The 19009-nt window shown below is 37.3% G+C and overlaps 1 protein-coding gene and 1 long non-coding RNA gene across 2 annotated transcripts; both read left to right on the forward strand.

The window, feature by feature from the left end:
- The first annotated feature begins 847 nt into the window (after positions 1–847).
- Positions 848–2953, forward strand: LOC134839842 (uncharacterized). Its single transcript, XM_063855466.1, has one exon. It carries the CDS (start codon positions 848–850, stop codon positions 2951–2953), a length of 2106 nt encoding a protein of 701 aa, XP_063711536.1.
- Positions 2954–3470: 517 nt separating this feature from the next.
- LOC134839238 (uncharacterized) lies at positions 3471–9893 on the forward strand. Its single transcript, XR_010162373.1, has 4 exons — positions 3471–4033; positions 4170–4308; positions 9180–9323; positions 9620–9893. It is a non-coding gene; the product is annotated as an uncharacterized LOC134839238 (long non-coding RNA).
- The last annotated feature ends 9116 nt before the right edge of the window (positions 9894–19009 follow it).

Raw genomic sequence — 19009 nt, forward strand, 5'->3', positions numbered from 1 at the left:
CTGGTCGCTTCTTATTGGTCCTGTAGAGGTGTCGTGGTTCTGAAACAGACGGAATGTGAGTAGAAGATAAAGTTTGCTTAAAAGGACATTCAGGTTTGAATGCCTAGAGAATCTCCCTGCACTTTTGAGGCAAGAAAGACCATGCCAACCATCCTCGGTAACGTCTTTTCCGCACAAGCATTTATGCCGTTCGCATATTTTTGAGCCTAATCGAGGTCCTATTGCATTTCTGAGTTGTTGGTTTGACAATTTTAACCTTAAATTTTTGCAAGGGATGACGTTCAACCATTGGAAGCCAGACTATCTTGGAACGCGTTGAGTCGGTTTACGTCCGTTGGTTCGAGTCGTAAAATCAAGTCTGCAATTTGGCTGTCAAAAATTGGCTACGTTCAATGTTTTTGGATTTCATTTTCCGGACCGATTTCAATTTTTCCAAGTTCAAACCAACGTTTAAGCGCATCATCATAGGTTCCATCCACATGCTTCAAACCAAGATTTCGCTCAAGGCATCTTTTGCGCCTACTGCTGAGGCTAAGAAAGCGGGTAAAGCGAGTAGACGAGCGGAAGAATCGCCCAAGCCACCTTTGGCTGCCGGGAGAACTGCTTGTAAAAATTGGTTATCATCCATTTTCACGAGCGGTTGCACCCAACCATGGCAGTTCCCGACAGAACAGAACTTCTTTTTGGGCCAAAGGAAACCATTCCCGAAGTAGCATATAAGTCCATCACAGAAGATGTGGTAGCAAAAACTGCAGGAAGACTGAATGGATCCGCTGGTCCATCGGGATTAGATGCTGAAGTATTTAAGAGAATGCTTTGTTCAAAAAATTATGCCCAAGACGGAAAAATGCTGAGAGAAGAAATCTCTTTGATGTGCTTCAGATTGTGCACCATGCACAACTGCCCCGGATTACTTGCGCCTTTGACGTCTTGTCGTCTTTTAGCCCTTGATAAGAACCCTGGAGTGCGACCAATCGGGGTTGGGGAAGTTCTCCGTAGACTTCTAGGAAAATGTATTGTCCACGCATTCAAAGACCCGATCAAGGAAGCCGCAGGAAACCTGCAAACATGTGCCGGATTCGAAGCTGGTGCAGAAGCTGCTATTCATGCTATGAAAGAACTCTACGAGGAAGAGAACTCGGAAGCTGTGATAATGATCGACGCCTCAAATGCCTTCAACTCCATGAACAGAGCAGTGGCTCTAAACAACATACAAGTACTGTGCCCAACGATTGCCACGTATTTAATAAACACATACAGGCAGCCATCGCGCTTATTTGTGATAGGAGGTGGGGAATTAAAATCAAGTGAAGGAACCACGCAAGGAGATCCACTCGCGATGCCTTGGTTCTCTATCAACACGAGAAGACTAATCAATGTACTTGCCGAACAAACTGAGGTGAAGCAAGCATGGCTGGCAGATGACGCCACCGGATGCGGAAGCATTGCGAACTTATGGAAGTGGTACGAGAAACTAATTAAAGAAGGAAACAAAGACGATTATTTTGTTAACAAACTGAAATGCTGGCTGGTAGTGAAATCTGAGAGTCTGAGTGAAAAGGCAAAAGTGATGTTTAATGGAACAAAAAATGTCACTACGGCCGGCAAAAGGCATTTGGGTGCAGCACTTGGGACTCAAGATTTCAAGACTGCTTACTGCAAAGATAAAATTGAAATATGGGCTAAGGAATTGAACGTGTTGAGTGGGTTCGCCGTTTCACAACCACATGCAGCATTCTCTGCGTTTAGCAAAGGATTTAAATCAAAGTTTACATACTACTTTCGGACTATACCTGAAATAGCTGATATGCTCGAACCAATAGAATGTGTTCTGGAGAACAAACTTATTCCAGCGCTCTTCGGGTCTGAGTCCCCACTGGAGAACAAGAAAAGACCAATTATTGGGTTACCAGTAAGCAAAGGCGGTCTTGGTTTCGGAGCGCTAAAAGAAGAAGCAAGATTTCAAAATGAAAACTCAAAAATCTTCTCAAAACCCCATAAGCAAGCCATCATTGACCAGCTTTCGGATACCACTCTCGAGTATAGCGGCGGAAGAAAACAAATAGCAACTCGGAAACGCGAAAGGGAGAAAGAATTAGAAGAAGCAGTTTCACAATCATTTACCACCGAAGAAAAAAGGAAGTGGAAACAAAACACAGACAAGGGAGCTAGTACCTGGCTAACCGCCCTACCTCTAAAAAGCCAAGGAATGAACCTCTCAAAAACCGAATTTCGGGACTCGCTGAGATTACGATACAATATTCCCCTACAAAATATCCCCCGCAATTGCCCTTGCGGAAAACCTTTTTCCGTTGACCATGCCCTGTGCTGTAAAAAAGGTGGTTTCATATCCGCGAGGCATGACAAACTTCGGAACCTTCTTGCAGGGTCGCTAACAAGGGTATGCATTAATGTGGAATTCGAACCACAACTGACAAAAATTGATAACGAAGTATTCAGATTACAAACCACATCAACTGAAGATGACGCGAGGCTAGACATCAAAGCTAGAGACTTTTGGGAGACTGGACAGACTACGTTTTTTGACGTTCGGGTTACACATGTTAACGCTCCCTCACATGGCACCAAGGCTACAACTGAAATCTTCAAATCACAAGAAAACGAGAAAAAAAGAAAGTATCTGGAAAGAATTGTCGAGGTGGAGAACAGTTCCTTCACGCCGCTGGTCTTCGGCACTAACGGGGGAATGGGAATAGAATGCAGCATTTTTCTCAAACAATTAGCTGTTAAACTTTCCCGGAACGAAGATGGCAACTCTTATTCAACCTGTATCAACTATCTGAGAACTCGATTATCATTCTGTACATTAAAATCTGTTATAATATGTATTCGAGGTACCCGTACTCCATTCAACAGTAGTTCAGTATGCCAGGAATCATCATTAGCGGAAGATTTTCTGTTGAACTCAGCAGCTGCCGATATCGCCTCATAATTTTTATTAGTTTTATATACCCGTTTGTTTCATTGTATATCTGTAAATACGTTTTATTCTTTAATAAAGAAGTTAGTACTTCCCTTTATATAATGCTGGTATGGGCCCTATCCAGCTTGTGCACGACCGTACCTGAACGGAAGGGCCCCTTTTATAATTTACGTTATTTTTTCCATTTTCACGTTAGTGACCTTGCATAAGGAGTTTCTTAGTAATTTGTCGTAGCGTTCCAAAAGATCATTTTGCAAAAAACAAGGGCTCGTACGCTAAAAATATGGGAGTTTTGGCAATTTTTCAGGAGGTAAAAACCATAATGGGCGTCTAGTTCGTCAATGGCATCCGAGATTTTTTCAAGCTCCTTAATTTTTTCGTCGAGCAATTCTTTTCGGCAAAGTTCGCCGATTGGAGATCCTAAAATGAGGAGTTCTTCTTTTGTTTTTATTTTTTTTTAGGCATGTTTTTCGAAACCTCATTTCTTAGAATTTAAGCGTGTTGACAATAAAATTGGTTTTAGATGATGGTTTTAGGATTGGTTTTAGATGATGGATATCCGCAATTTTAACCGCTATCGTTCGGTGTTCAGGGCGCGGCCGGCCGTAGCATTGAAAGTTTATTGAGCAAGCTTTGTAAGAACCTAAGCGTATGTTTTGAAGATCACAGGGCAGGCATCTTTTAAAGCAGAGAATTTCAAGGATTTTGCCTTGAATATGCGATGAAGGGACTCCTGACTGTCACCTCGGTTACTATGACCTTCTGATTATATTAAATGTTAACGCGGTTGAGAAGTAAAACCATGGCGCATTATTGAGGAATGGCATTTTGTTTTTTAATCAACCGTGAGCGTTTTCAGGCTCTGGAATATGGATGGGACGTTATGCTACTAGTTCTTGGTTTCACACAGCTCGAGGTTCTAGCCACGTTGCCAAATAGAAATAAATATTGCTGTTAGTGGAAGTACTCAAGGGATTTGATTCGATCTGTGCGGGAGCAAAACAGAGACAGAGTATGGAGCAGATGAGAGAATTCGGATACCATAACTCCTGTTTCAGTCACCCAAAGTTTCAACTAGATACTTTTCTGGTTAGAACCCAAGTAATTACAGAGTTTTTTTTCTAACTTTTCTATGGGTAATTGCTGAAGTGACTAGAAGCCGTTTACAAAATACTAATATGCGTAGCTTCTAATTTGAAAAGCTGAAGTTCATTTGATTCTGTAGGCTTGGGCTGGTATATGAAGTGACATCAGCCACTACCTCAACTCTTACCACGTCAACTGGTTTAACTGGGCTATGCAGGACAAAGGAAGGCCTCTGAAGGTTACATCCCCACTAGCTCATCGGGCCAAGTCGAGAAAATGTACTTGTCGCTTGTTTATTTATAGTAAATTGTATTATTGATGGACCTTGACCCTCAACTTCATAGTAAAATTATTGAACTTTGATAAGTTGCATAATGTTAATATTGGTTAGTGGCGTGATTTAAATTAAAGTTCATAGTATGATGCATGTTATTGTTGGAATTGATATTTCAGGTTAATTCTAACATCAATACCGAGTGGCTTAAATCTTGAATGAAACTTCGGAATCCCAATTTTTATTTATATCAACGGGACATCGAACAAACTAACACTAAGCATCCCAACAAATAAATCAGCTCAATTAAAGTACAATGTCCATGATATGCGATATGAGCTAAGTTATTTTGGTTTGAATCAGTCTTACTGTTTTTTTTGTGAGTTAAATAAAAGTCTTTTGATTGTTTCTTTTTCCATTAAAAAATGAATTTTGTTTTGTACTACCCCCCCCCCGCAAACAAAAGAAAACTCCCAATTTTTTACGTGACAAATGAAGGCAGTGATGATCCAAAATTGTGCTTATGGAGCCTGATTTTTACTTCTCAATCGTGTTATTCTTGCTGATATTGCGAAGTAAAATGTCAGATCACAATTTGAAGTTGTTTGAATCATTACTTTTTACGATTTAGATTAATTGAACATGAAAATTGAACAACTTGATCTCTCGATTTCTTAGATTTAGGACGTCGCAATAAAACTCTTCTCTTGAAAACTCTCTTTGCGGTAGCTTGGTAAAATGGAGCACTGGGTAATTTATTAAGGAGATAAATTTATCGTGTGATATAAAAATGAAGGAAATGTCATCTTGGATGCCGTTCAATTGCGTAATCTGCTAATTATAATATTTTATTTCAAGTTTTTCACGTAAGCTTGCCAGTAAATACTTCAGGTTTTTACGCTTGCGATTTGCAAGCGATGTGAAAGAAAACATTTACCATTTGTTCAATCAAATAGCATGTTTTTTTGTTTCGATCATTTGAAAATAGTATAGAAATTAATTATATAATTTCCGTCTATTACAAAACCACATCTCACAAATCAAAATTGCCTCTGTGGGTAAAATGCAAGACTTCTCACCTTATGAAAAAAACCAGCAACTCTCAAGCGACAAGTATTTGAAAATTGGGGAGGAACTTTGTATTCTGGTGTTTTGGTTTTTTCCACGCAAAATCAGGCACCACAAATAATCATCGGACTGGGTTGAGTGATATAACATATTAAAGCCCTTTCAGTGATTGGAACGACATGTAAAAAGTTTCGCAATTTCGAGAAAAACCGGTTTGAAATTTTTCGATTTTCCGTCTATAGTTTCGACCGAATAAAGAGATTATAACTTGTTAAACTGGTCATTTAGGCTCGAAAAAACGATTTTTTGAAACGAAAACTAATTTTGAAAGGTTTCTTCGGCTTTTCCGAGAAAAAAGAAATTCTAAAATATGTTTTTTGTTTTTCATGCTTTTTTGAAGACAACTTGTCGATTATGCCTAATTTACGTATTTTTCACGCGTGTGTATAGTTTTTCTTATTACACCACGCATAAAAAACGACACTAATTTAAAAAAACTAATTAATTTGAAGAACTTTTTTTTTCGTTTTTATGAGACAAAAGCATGCGTTTATTGAAAAACATTCATTGTATTTTATTGAAGGAAATCAATTTCAACCATACTGCTACAGCAACGGAGATAAGTAGTGAGATAGTGGTATAAATAACTCGAAAAGATAATAAAATATAATGTGCCCAAAACCACATCTCACAAATCAAAATTGCCTCTGTGGGTAAAATGCAAGACTTCTCACCTTATGAAAAAAACCAGCAACTCTCAAGCGACAAGTATCAACAAAAACAGACCTGGCAAAACTAATAAAGATCAAGAAAATGGAAACGAAGTACATAAAACCCTCGTAGAAGATCAAACAGAATTTGATGAAATAATCTTCCAAGGAAGGAAGTTTTCTGACTTCCAAACATATAAAAGATCAAAACATATAATTGACTGATTTCCAAAAACGATGCATTTCAAAAACCGAACAACGAAGGTCACGATAACATAGGAAGTTTTATCCGGAATAAAATTCCCAACGTTGTCGAAGTCGCTCCTAATTATTTCAAAACTGCTTTATCAAAAGGCCAGTTCTCAATCTATTAAAAAACCTGTGACTTCGTGCCGATTTTTGAAGATGATGACAAAGCTGACACAGCAATGCAGACCAACCAGCTTACTCTGTAACATCTCAAAAAGCTAGAAACGGTTATATATGACGAACTAAACAAAATTGTTAAAAAACAGTCTGCACTTTCACTACTCGCAACTCGGTTTTAGGAAAAAGCGATCGGTAATAACTCAAATGCTTGTATTTTGTAACCAACTTTATAAATATTACGACGGCAACGAGAACGAACTACTCGTGTTAAACTTAAGGTTTCAAGAAAGCAGTCGATAGTTTCTCTCATAATGTACTCATCAATAAAGTCGGCGGAACCGATTTTTTTGAAAAGACTCTCAAATCAGCTGACAAATAGAAGTCAATTTGTTTAAGTATATGAAATCTGCTCTTAAACCAACGAAGTCTCAAGTTGTGTATCCCACGGATTGCTACTTGGACCTCTACTTTTCATTATTTGTATCAATGACCTTCCCCAACAAGTAAAACAGTGTGAACCCTTTGGCTACGCTGATGACTATAAACTTGTAACAACCGATCCGGCAAACCTTCAAGTCGAAATAGATAAAATAAAAACGGTGCAACGAAAACAAAATCAATTTATATTAGCAAGAATACTAGGTGTAACCAATCAAAAAAAAAAGGATAATGAACATAAACTTAAGCTCGATTGCAAAAAATTTGATATGAAGAACGATTAGAAGGACTTGTGTAGGATAATATCGGCCAAACTCTTGGAAAGCAAACTGTGAAAAGCGATGCACCAAAGCCTGAAAACGTACTACTTCCTGTAGCGCATCATCTCTACCGAGTCTTACATCATGACAAAAACGAATGCATGCGCGAGCTATATTGTACCGTTGATAAGCTACGCGTCCCAGGTCTAGCCTGCAACAAAACAGAAATGAAACAGCTAACTAGAAAAACTTCAGCCAACTGGGTCTTGAACAATGGGAGCAAAATTTATAAGGAAATTTAAATATTGATCTATCAAAAAGAGCAAAAATAGAAACAACCCTTGCGACTAACTCTATATAACAAGAATGTATATACCGCCAGAAACGCGCACAAAAAGGCAGAAAAAAACTTCGGGCTATGATTGAGCAATCTTATAATCATAAGCACAAAGCACACCAACTATCACTAAGCGAAATCAGTAAATCTCCGTTAAAGTTATGCTGGAAGTACTTTACCACAGGCTACTCGAATGCGTATACATCTTCGTGGATTTTCATGTGAAGTTGCGGACATGCTACACCAATTCAAAAGTTAACTCAGCTGTGATGTGACGGACGCGAGCCCTGGATCACTTGATTCAAAGCCTAAACTACTAATACTGCATATGGTCGGAACATTCCTTGCTATTTGCACAGCAACCGGCTATCCTTGCTTGGAACTTTATACTTGGTCCGCGTTAACTAATTTGAAATCGCACCATTCACTAAATTGCCACTCACCAAACTACAAAGCTGATTTAACTTATCCGGACAAAACTAATATATATGAAAACTGTCAGCTCACCTTTCTTAAATTAGGTCGATAATTAACAAAATAAGAACAGTTTAAAATCTGCGTAGATTTTTTCCAGAATATTAATAATGCAATTTATTTGGCGATATTCGGGCTCAAACGTTTAACCTGTAAAATGGATCATTTTTGCTCTTTTTAGTCAATCAAAAATTACATCAAATTTTCCGGGGTAACCGCTGAAAAATTCATTATTGTGACTCTATTTGTATTTCAATAAAATCAAACGAGAGCATAAATTGTGCGCAAAATGTTTCAAAAATGTTTTGAAATAAAAACTTGATTTTTTGGTTGATTTTGTCATATAGTATAAATGACATTTTATAGTAATCAACAAAAGTTTTATCCTTCCAAACTTAGATTATATCCTTCCAAACTTAGTTGGGCTAAATGAGAGGCGCACTGTGATATTGTTTTTTCAGCGATTGACATGGTTGTGTTTGATGCACTTTTGATCGACTAAAGTAGCAAAAAATGACCCCTTGTTTGGAGTAACCTTTGAGCCCGAATTTTGCAAAAAAAAACGTACCATATTAATTCTGCGAGAAATTCTAATCAACTTTTGATCCGATTTTTTTGTCTAATGTCAACCCGATTTTTTCTAAAGTCACCACGGGAAAACCTGCATTTAAAGCTTCTTTTTTGGTTGATTTTGTCTGAAAAAATCAAATCATCTACCATTTTTTTAAAAACTTTTGACCAATCAGATTTGACCATTTTACTTCTTATTTTCATAATTTGAGACTTGATCATTTAGGAAGAATAAGTAATAGGAACCGATGTTTAAGCCATAGATGTGACTGTGTTTGTAAATTAATTAATTTTTTTAGCATAATTTTGTCATCTTTCGAAATGTCAATTTGTTTCTTCCTTTTTTCAGGAAAAAGTCCTATGATTGTTTACGCTCAAATTAAAGTTTTAGTGGTTTGAGTTTTATTTCAAAATTCAGTTCAAATTTATTTGGTTAAATTGAAAGCAAATTATACTCTTTAATTATCAAGGTTAGTTTTATCAAAAAAAGTGTCGATCATGAAAGATTTCGAATTTGAAAGAGCTTAAAGTCGATTTTTTTTCTCCTAAGTTCGAAAGTTGAAAAAAGTTAGTAAATCATTATTTGCATTTTCATGAAAACTCAGATCAAGTTGTGTCAAATGTGGTTAAATTGTTCAATGTGTTTTAGGATTATAGAGGCTAATATGTGATCGGGTGAGGATTCTAGTATGTCAATCCCCTCTACATGATGACTCGGAGGGATCTTATACTGGCCAGTCTGGCTATGGCTATCAGATGTTTGAGAGATTCCTCCTACCCGCATAAGAGATAGGTAATACTTCAAAGAACCGCCATTAAGCTTTTAAAAAGGTCACTTAAAAGTTCCAAAGAAGTAGCTGCTAGGCATACTACTGTGAGCGGCTGTATGAAAATCAACCAGCGCTTCTTTTTACGAAAATCATTCGAGTACTTATGTTTTTAAGTGTTATAAGTTTTTTTTGTTTGAATCTCTTGTTTGAAATAAGTACCTCATTGTGATATTCTACGAAATTATAGAAGTAACTTTTTAATCTCGAGGTATCAAATCATTTGCTTTAAAATCATGAACTAGCCTTGGGTTGTAATTAGGTGAACGACGGTTCCAAAGTGTGTCGCCTGCCATTTCGAGCACCTGCTACCTACTGCGTCTACAATTTTGCAAGTGAGTGCAATCCTGAACGCAGGAAGATTGAGTCTGGATCAGAGGAAAACTGGTTATAAATAACTCTCGCTATGAAACTCTTTATTTGACTCTTTGTCTATCTCAACATAGTTGTTTCATTACAGAAGAACTTTTATTCTAGATATATGCAGTAAAATTGAACTTTTCGCAGTTTTAACTTGGTTTTAGAAGTTGCTTCTCCATGTCGAAGCGTCAAAGAACGTCTATCATGAAAGATTCTAGAAATTTTTTTATGTGTAATTACCCTTGCGATAAGCACGGGTATTGCAAGCGGATACTAGACTTTTTTTTATCCGTGAACAACTTTGTCCATAGGACTAACTTCTGGACTCCTTCACCTCCTCTTTTCAAATCCTACTTTTCTGGGTTGCAAATATTAAGCTGGTTGAGTAAATATCCGTCCCTTTCAAGATTTGCTTTTTCTGTTGTGATTTTTTCAACTCGATTTGTTAAAATTTTATTTTTTGTGTGTCATTTATTCGGCTTTTTTATATCAGCTTAGAGGCCTATTTTGAGTAGTTTCAAGGGAAATGTAATTTTTATGCTCAATTCTGGCTAGCACAAAATGCTAAAAAATATTAATAGAAATTATAGTTCAAGTTTTTGACAACAATTTTTTTCGGCGTTTTTGTTTTTTCTTTTCTTTCGGCTTGATAAGTTTCGCTTTATATTATATCGGTTTAATAGACGCATATTGCGCCTTTCGATGGGTGAAAAAAATTGAGCGTGCGTGTCTGTGGTTTGAGGGTGAGGGACCTAATAAATTCTTATTAGTCTAAAAAATTTCTGAATTTTTTGTGTTTTTCCTTTTTTTTCCTCCTGATAGGTTTCGGCCTATTTAACCGCAGCTTAGTCCCCTCATATTGCGTCATTTCACAAGCTGTGTGTGTTTTGAGGGTGAGGGGGACTTTTTATTAGACTTATTAGTTAGGCTTTGTTTTTTGTTTTCCTTTTTTTCGACTTAAAAGTCTTCGGCCAATATTATATCGGCATAGTGGACGCATATTCTTTCATTTGACGCTTGATTAAAGCTTGTGTTTGTGTGCGTGTGTGTTTGTTTTAGGGTGTAGATATTTTTTTTTCAAAAAAAAATTGGCCTAAAGGGTGTCTGCTAAGGTATTTCTGGCTTTGTTACCGCTTGATAACTTTTCTTTCGATGCTAGTTTCACATTCTATTGTCCGGGCTCGTTTTTATTTCAAAACTAGCTTTATCGTTAGATCTAATAATTGCAATTTTTTTCAACTTAGCGGCTTTCTTGTTTTGTATCGCAAATGGTGCGAAGCTCAGCTTCGCCTCTGTGCAAAGATGATGCTCGAAAGCTGATTTTTTTGGGGCTTGAGATATTTAACACTTTCACAACTATCTTTTTTTACGTTTCTTTTTGTGTCTGTATTATGTCTTAAAAGCTTCTTTTGATTGCACTCTATTTCATAGTACTGGAAATCCTACTGGCAGCTATCGTTGTCCTTGTTTTTTGTTCCGACCATTTAAAATGTGGAGGAACTTTGTGTTCGTGTTTGTAGTAAAAAAAAAAAAAAATTAAATCAACGCATCCGAAACTGACATTTGTCGATTCTGTAAGAAAGAAAGAGAGTCAGTGGTACACGTGCTAGCCTGCCTCGCCAAACGAGCTCCAGAAACTCTGTTCCGACCCAAAAAAAAGTCGCGATCGAAACTGATAGGCTCTGAGCTCCTACATTACAACAACTAAAAACATCTTCAAGAGTTACTGTCATTAAGAGTCATGAACGTGAAAACTTTTATAGGTCATGGCAATTTTTCTAATTTTTTTTAGGTAAAAGTTAAGATTTGTTCATGCTGAAATTTGATTTTTCGGGTTGGTAGTTTTTGGTTCATTTCTTTCAAGTTCAGTTCATTTCCTTTGATAAAAGACGGACAAACTCCACTATCGAACAGCAATAAAAAGTGCACAAAAATGTGATCGACTTCTAGTTTGGAAAGTAAGTTTCAATTTTCAAGTATCCCAGCAAAATTTAAAAAAAAATACATATTGAGCCACTTTTCTGAAATTGGTTTTATTTTATCAAAAAAAATTCAATCTAAGGTTGTTTAAGAAATTCAAAGAGCCTTCAGGCTATTTTTTTCAAGTTCAAACGTTGAGACTCGTTTATTGACTCTCTTCGAAATGTCTGCTGGCTATGTTTTCTGATAATCAAGGTTATTCACGCTTTATCAGCTCTATCCTGACTGTTTCGTTAATTACTCGAACAAACTTTAATTCAGGCAATGAGTTTCTGGCAAATGACTTTAATTCAGGCAAATTTTAGCATCAAAAGGCTTGGCAGTTTTGCTTTTGATTAAGTGTAAAAAATGTAGTAAAAGTTCTGACGATTGTTCCGACCATTGAAAATGAGTAGGAACTTGGTATTCGGGTGTGCTTCAGTTGTTTTTTCATTTTCACTCAAAATTAGGTAACATAAATAATCATCAGACTGGGTTGAGTGATATATCATTTTAAAGGCCTTTCAGTCCTGATTCAAACGACATTTATAAATTTCCCCAGTGTCGAGAAAAACCGGATTGAAATTTTTGTTTTTTCGTCTATTTTCGAGCGAGTAAAGCGACCGAGTAACGTTTGTCATATATGAAAACTAGAAACTCAGGCTAAAAATTTAGATTTAGCTAAAAGAAAACTAGTTTAAAAATCTTCATTTAGCTCTCCTCTGGCAAAAACTTTCTTTAAAAAAATATTTAAAATTTTTATTGCAAACAATTGATTTTTTTCGGAAAAATTGTTATTTATCTCTATGAAAATCATTGGATTCGCTTAGGCCTAATTCAGTAAACTTCTACGCGTTAATATAAATGTATCATCGTACGACCCACAAAAAGCACTTTTTCGAAAAAGTTCTTTCTGAAAATATGGTCGTAACGTTCTGTTCTACTTGCACAGCAATCGGCTATCCTTGTTTTGTTGTGCCGATAGCGCACAGGTAAATGTAAGTGATTGTTTCTAACTGCCAAGGAGCGCAGTGGTTCAGTTCTTTGTATTGCAAGTGAAGACAATAGTCGTGGTTATTTTTTTTTAAAAACAAATCTTCCCTCGTCTTCGCCGAGCCAACACCACATCTACGATGTGCCAAGAGGTAGAACAACTTTCCCTCACACCCGCATGGTAATTGTCGTGGCACTCAAAGGTCGCCTTCCTACGAGTTCCCAGAAGCGTCATTAGGGCACACCTCCTCATCGCAGGCGTTGAACAGAATCCGGGTCCGAAGTTCCCTGTATTATTTGTAGAACAAATTGCAAATACTCTTGTCTACAATGCACTACTTGCAAGAAATGGTGCTATTTCAAGTGTGAGAACGTGGACCTCTACACAGTCAGGCGGATCTACTGGTACTGCTCCACCTGCAAAGTCCAACCGGAAGCGAACCCCACAACCAAGACAGCCCCCTAGAACGAGCTCACGCTCCTCCAACTGAATATTAACGGCCTCAGGAGCAAAACCACAGAGCTCGCCCTGCTTCTCCACAGCAACAAACTTATGGCAGCTCTGATCCAAGAACCCAAAAGCCCCCTGGCCGAAGAGAAACTGTTACTCCATCATCCGCAGAGATCATTCGAGAAACGGAGGGGGATTAGCTACTATAATCGACAACTATGTCAATTTTCGCAAAGTTCCGGTCAGTCAGACTGGCAACACCGAGCTGCTTGCAGTCGACTTGTACGTTGGCCACGAGACTTTGATGCTTGTCAACTGCTACATACATCTAGAAGAACCCGAGCACAATTTCGACAGTATAACCAATCTGACCACGGACCACACAGCGCTAGAAATGGTAGACGGCAACGCGCACAATGAATTATGGCACTCTCCAATGGAACCAAACACTAGAGGCAACGAAATCTCAGGTGTTTTCTCTCAGCAACCTGGTAGTCATCACCGCAAAGTGTCCGACGAGGCTTCCTTCAGCGATACTAGGCCGTCCTCGCCTGATATAACATCAGCCACTGATGACATTGCGCTCCTGACCAGCTGGAAGACTTTTTCTCCGTCACCACCGAAGATGTTCTGAAGGCGATAAAGAAGATGTCCAATTCTAATGCAGCTGTCCAACTCTAAAGCAGCTGCCCCCGATGGCACGGCGTCCATTCATCTGAAACACTTCGGGTGGAACACCTGCTCCTATGTGGCAAAGCTTATCCATTGCCATGGATCATTCTACCCCAACTTCAAGCAGCGACTTACCTGCCAAAGCAACAACACGGTTTCAGGAAGGGGCACTCAACCGTCACTGCCGTGTGTTCCCTGACCGAGAAAACCTTCACGGGCTTCAACTGCAAGAGACCAGCCCTGCGCACCTTAGCCGTTGCCATCCGCCCTAAACGGGCGTTTTACACCGTTAACTTCGATGAATTAATCAACATGATCGTAAATTCCCGGCTTAACACCACCCTCAAGAAATGGCTAGCCTGCCACCTCAGATGCAGAGAACAGCGAACCAGCTACGAAGGAGACTTCTCGACGTATGTAGTGCTCAAGACAGGAGTACCACAAGTGAGTGTCCTATCTCCCATTCTCTTTCCCTGGTACCTCCAAGACATTCCGCAGCAGGCGTTGAAATCATTCTCCATGCAGATGACTTCACCATATTTTGCCAAAACACTATTATATCTACGGCCGCAACAATGATCAACCCTTATTTCGACAAACTCTCCCCCTACCTGAAGTCCAAACAGCTCTTTGTCTCCACCACTAAGTGCGCAGCCATGCTCTGCGACACCTAGATCGCAGAATGGAAGACTGAACTGAATACCAACCGAGCACAATATCAAGGTACTTGGCGTTACACTAGACCACTCAATAACCTTCGGAGAACGCGCAAAAATCCGTAACAACACAGCAAGCAACAGAAACAACGCGCTCCAGGCCATCAAATCCGGAAAACAGGGACTCAAGAAAAAGAAAGTCACAATTGTGTACAAAGCGATAACCCGCTCCGTCTTCAACTAAGCCGCATCAGTCTGGGCTTCAAACCTCGCCGAAACCCACTGGAAGAAGTAAGACAGAAAGACGCACTGAGAACCACCTCAGGGTGCACAAGAATGACAGCAATTGACCACCTTCGACAAGATGCGCTCTGCCTGCCTGTGAAAACCCACAGCCAAATGTTAGCCAGCCAGTTTGCCGCAGACATGAAAAACTCCTACCAATCCTGCCACGAGCTACAAACAAATAATGAAGAAAGCCGAACAATCTGAGTAACCACCTGAAAACCGCACTAACAACCCTTGACATTACAGACGAAGAAACCACGGAAGAGAACATAAACCAAACTACGTTATTAATAACATCGAAAATCAGCCGAAAAAAGTTCTCAATACCCAACCCCCAATAAATCAAGACAAGATCGTCAAAATGGAGAAAACATTAACGAAACAACAAGTCCGGCTCGCCCAGATGAGGAGCGGTTTCTGTTCTCAACTGAATGACTATCTTCACAGAATGACTATCATCACAGAAGGCATCCTCTCACTAGGCCTATCGGGCCTTTTGATATCATTGTATATCAGAATTATGTAAATTGACAAGTGTCTATTGAATGATCTCTAATATGAAAACAATTTATTATGATTATTATTATTATTACTATTATTGTTGTTGTGATTGTAATTAAATCAACGCATCCGAAACTGACATTTGTCGGTTCTGTAAGAAAGAAAGAGAGTCAGTGGTACACGTGCTAGCCTGCCTCGCCAAACGAGCTCCAGAAACTCTGTTCCGACCCAAAAAAAGTCGCGATCGAAACTGATAGGCTCTGAGCTCCTACATTACAACAACTAAAAACATCTTCAAGAGTTACTGTCATTAAGAGTCATGAACGTGAAAACTTTTATAGGTCATGGCAATTTTTCTAATTTTTTTTAGGTAAAAGTTAAGATTTGTTCATGCTGAAATTTGATTTTTCGGGTTGGTAGTTTTTGGTTTATTTCTTTTCAAGTTCAGTTCATTTCCTTTGATAAAAGACGGACAAACTCCACTATCGAACAGCAATAAAAAGTGCACAAAAATGTGATCGACTTCTAGTTTGGAAAGTAAGTTTCAATTTTCAAGTATCCCAGCAAAATTTAAAAAAAAATACATATTGAGCCACTTTTCTGAAATTGGTTTTATTTTATCAAAAAAAATTCAATCTAAGGTTGTTTAAGAAATTCAAAGAGCCTTCAGGCTATTTTTTTCAAGTTCAAACGTTGAGACTCGTTTATTGACTCTCTTCGAAATGTCTGCTGGCTATGTTTTCTGATAATCAAGGTTACTCACGCTTTATCAGCTCTATCCTGACTGTTTCGTTAATTACTCGAACAAACTTTAATTCAGGCAATGAGTTTCTGGCAAATGACTTTAATTCAGGCAAATTTTAGCATCAAAAGGCTTGGCAGTTTTGCTTTTGATTAAGTTTAAAAAATGTAGTAAAAGTTCTGACGATTGTTCCGACCATTGAAAATGAGTAGGAACTTGGTATTCGGGTGTGCTTCAGTTGTTTTTTCATTTTCACTCAAAATTAGGTAACATAAATAATCATCAGACTGGGTTGAGTGATATATCATTTTAAAGGCCTTTCAGTCCTGATTCAAACGACATTTATAAATTTCCCCAGTGTCGAGAAAAACCGGATTGAAATTTTTGTTTTTTCGTCTATTTCCGAGCAAGTAAAGCGACCGAGTAACGTTTTTGTATGAAAACTAGAAAATCAAGCTAAAAAACTAGGTGTGACTGAAAAGAAACCTAGTTTTAGAAGCGTCTATTAGCTCTCCTCTGGCAAAAAAAATTTTCTCAAAAACATTTAAAATTTTTAATGCAAAAAAAAATACAGATATTTTTTTAAATCTTAAAAAGTTTTTTAAAGTTCATTGGATTTGTTTATGCCTAATTAACCAAATTTATATGCGTTCCTATAGTTGTATCATTATGAGACGTACAAAAAGGTACTAACTGGCAAAAAAAATTCTTTCTGAAAATGTGCTCTGAACATTCTTTGCTTGCTACTTGCCCAGCAATCGGCTATCCTTGTTTTGTTGTGCCGATAGTGCACAGGTAAATGTAAGTGATTGCTTCAAACTAGCAAGGGGCGCAGTGATTCAGCTCTTTGTATTGCAAGTGAAGACAGTAGTCGTGGTTATTTTTTGAAAACGAATCTTCAAAAGTTTCTGTTATTAAGAGTCATGAATTCAGTGAGAACTTCTATAGGTCCTGGCGATTTTTCTTATTTGATTCTTAGGTAAAAGTTTTTAATTTTGTTCATGTTCAGTTTTTCGCGGTTTAGCTTTTGATTTTTTCGTTTCAAGTTCAGTTTATTTCCTTTGTTAAAAGAAGGAGAAACTCCTCTATCGAACAGCAAAAAGGTAAAGTTCACAAAAAATGTGATCGACATCTAGTTTGGAAAGAAATTTTCAAGTATCCAAGCCGATTTTAAAAGTTTATTGATCCAGTTTTCTCCAATTGGGTTAATTTTATCAAAAAAGGTTCAATCATAAATTGTTTTAGAAATTCAAAGAGCCGTTAGGCTACCTATTTTTTCTTTGAAGGTCAAAAGTTGAGATTGTTTTAAAAAAAATATGTCCATTTTTTTTCTGTTCACTTGTGCTTTTTGACTCTCTTCGAAATGTCTGCTGGCTATGTTTTCAGTTAGCAAAGGTTATTTACGCTTTATCAGCTCCATCTTGACTCTGTTTCGTTAATTACTTTTTAAAAAAAGTTTTAAGTCAGGCTATGAATTTCTTGTTAATTTTAGAAAGTCCACGACCCTATCCAGTAGCATAAAATATTTTGTCGGTTTGATTGTTGCAACATTTTCTGAGATTCATTTTCGAATATAAAAAAAAAGTAAATTGACTGAATATCGAGAGTAAATTGACTCTGTTTCGTTACTTACTTTTTAAAAGAAGTTTTAAGTCAGGCTATGAATTTCTTGTTAATTTTAGAAAGTCCAGGACCCTATCCAGTAGCATAAAATATTTGTCGGTTTGATTGTTGCAACATTTTCTAAGATTCATTTTCGAATATAAAAAAGTAAATTGACTGAATATCGAGAGTAAATTGAAACTTTTGTAATGAAAGGGCTGTACAGTTTTGCTTTTGTTTAAGTTTAATGAATGTAGTGAAGACTCGTATATAAGTTTTGACGATTGTTCCGACCATTGAAATTGGTGTGTTTTATTATTATTTTTTAATTTTCAAGTACAAGTAACAAAAAAAAATTTGTTCTAAATTTTTTGTTTTTTGGTACCACAAATAATCATCGGGATGGGTCGAATGATATATCATATTGAAGCCTCTCCGATCGTGATTCGAACAAATTTTTGAAAGATTGGAAAAAAATTTCTGTTTTGAGAAAAGTTAGTTTGAATTTCGTCTAATTTCGAGCGAATCAGGTGAGCGAGCAGGCTTATTTAGCTGTTCATCGAAAAATTTACCGCAAATTATCATTGTAATGGATGGAGTGATATCTCATATTAAATCCCGTTCAGCCTTGATTTGAACATTTTTGAAAAATTTGCAAAAATTGTCACACTGTCGAGATTTGTTCTCTTTACTGTGACTATCAAATATGCCTAATTTTTATGTTTCTAAATCAGATTCTTGTATCGCATGATTCACAAAATCCATTTCTAATTTGGAAAAAAAAAATATGAAAAAGAGTATGGTCGGAACATTGTGCTAATTGAACAGGAACTGGCTATCCTGATTTTTTCTTTTAAGAAAAAGTTTTGAATATTGATCACGCTAAAATTTGTACGTGACAGGCTAGTACAAAAACGCAACTTTCCTTTTTGATGCCTGCTACTGGTTTAGTTTTTCGCCTCAAAAACTAAAGGACACAACCTTTTTTCCTCTTATCAAAAAACGTTGCTCTAAGGAGCTGCAATTTTTGATAACCTCTGCATAGATTGTAAAGTCGAAGCTACAACTAATCAATTCTTTGCTTTACTTTCTTCTTTTTATCCTGAGATCACTTGATCTAAAATTAAGAGTTAAGTTAAAATTTACAATTGTCAGCTCACTATGTTGGGTCTGATAAAGAAGAATTTTTCTTTGTTGATCGTTCTACACCGGATAAAATGCGTTCCGCTTTACTGGCCATTTTATTATTTCAGTGCTTCTATCTCTACTTTTGCTCTGTTTTCTTGAGTTCATCCACTCTTTTTCCACTCTCTGTTAGCTATGTTCAATTTTTTAAAGTAGTTTTATGAAAGGATGTTGGATTTTTTCGGATTCATGGTTTCTGTGCTAATTTCAGTCGGCTCAATTTACGTATTCTATCTCGAAAAA

The sequence above is a fragment of the Symsagittifera roscoffensis genome, chromosome 2, assembly GCF_963678635.1.
Source record: "Symsagittifera roscoffensis chromosome 2, txSymRosc1.1, whole genome shotgun sequence".
NCBI classification, from domain to species: domain Eukaryota; kingdom Metazoa; phylum Xenacoelomorpha; order Acoela; family Convolutidae; genus Symsagittifera; species Symsagittifera roscoffensis.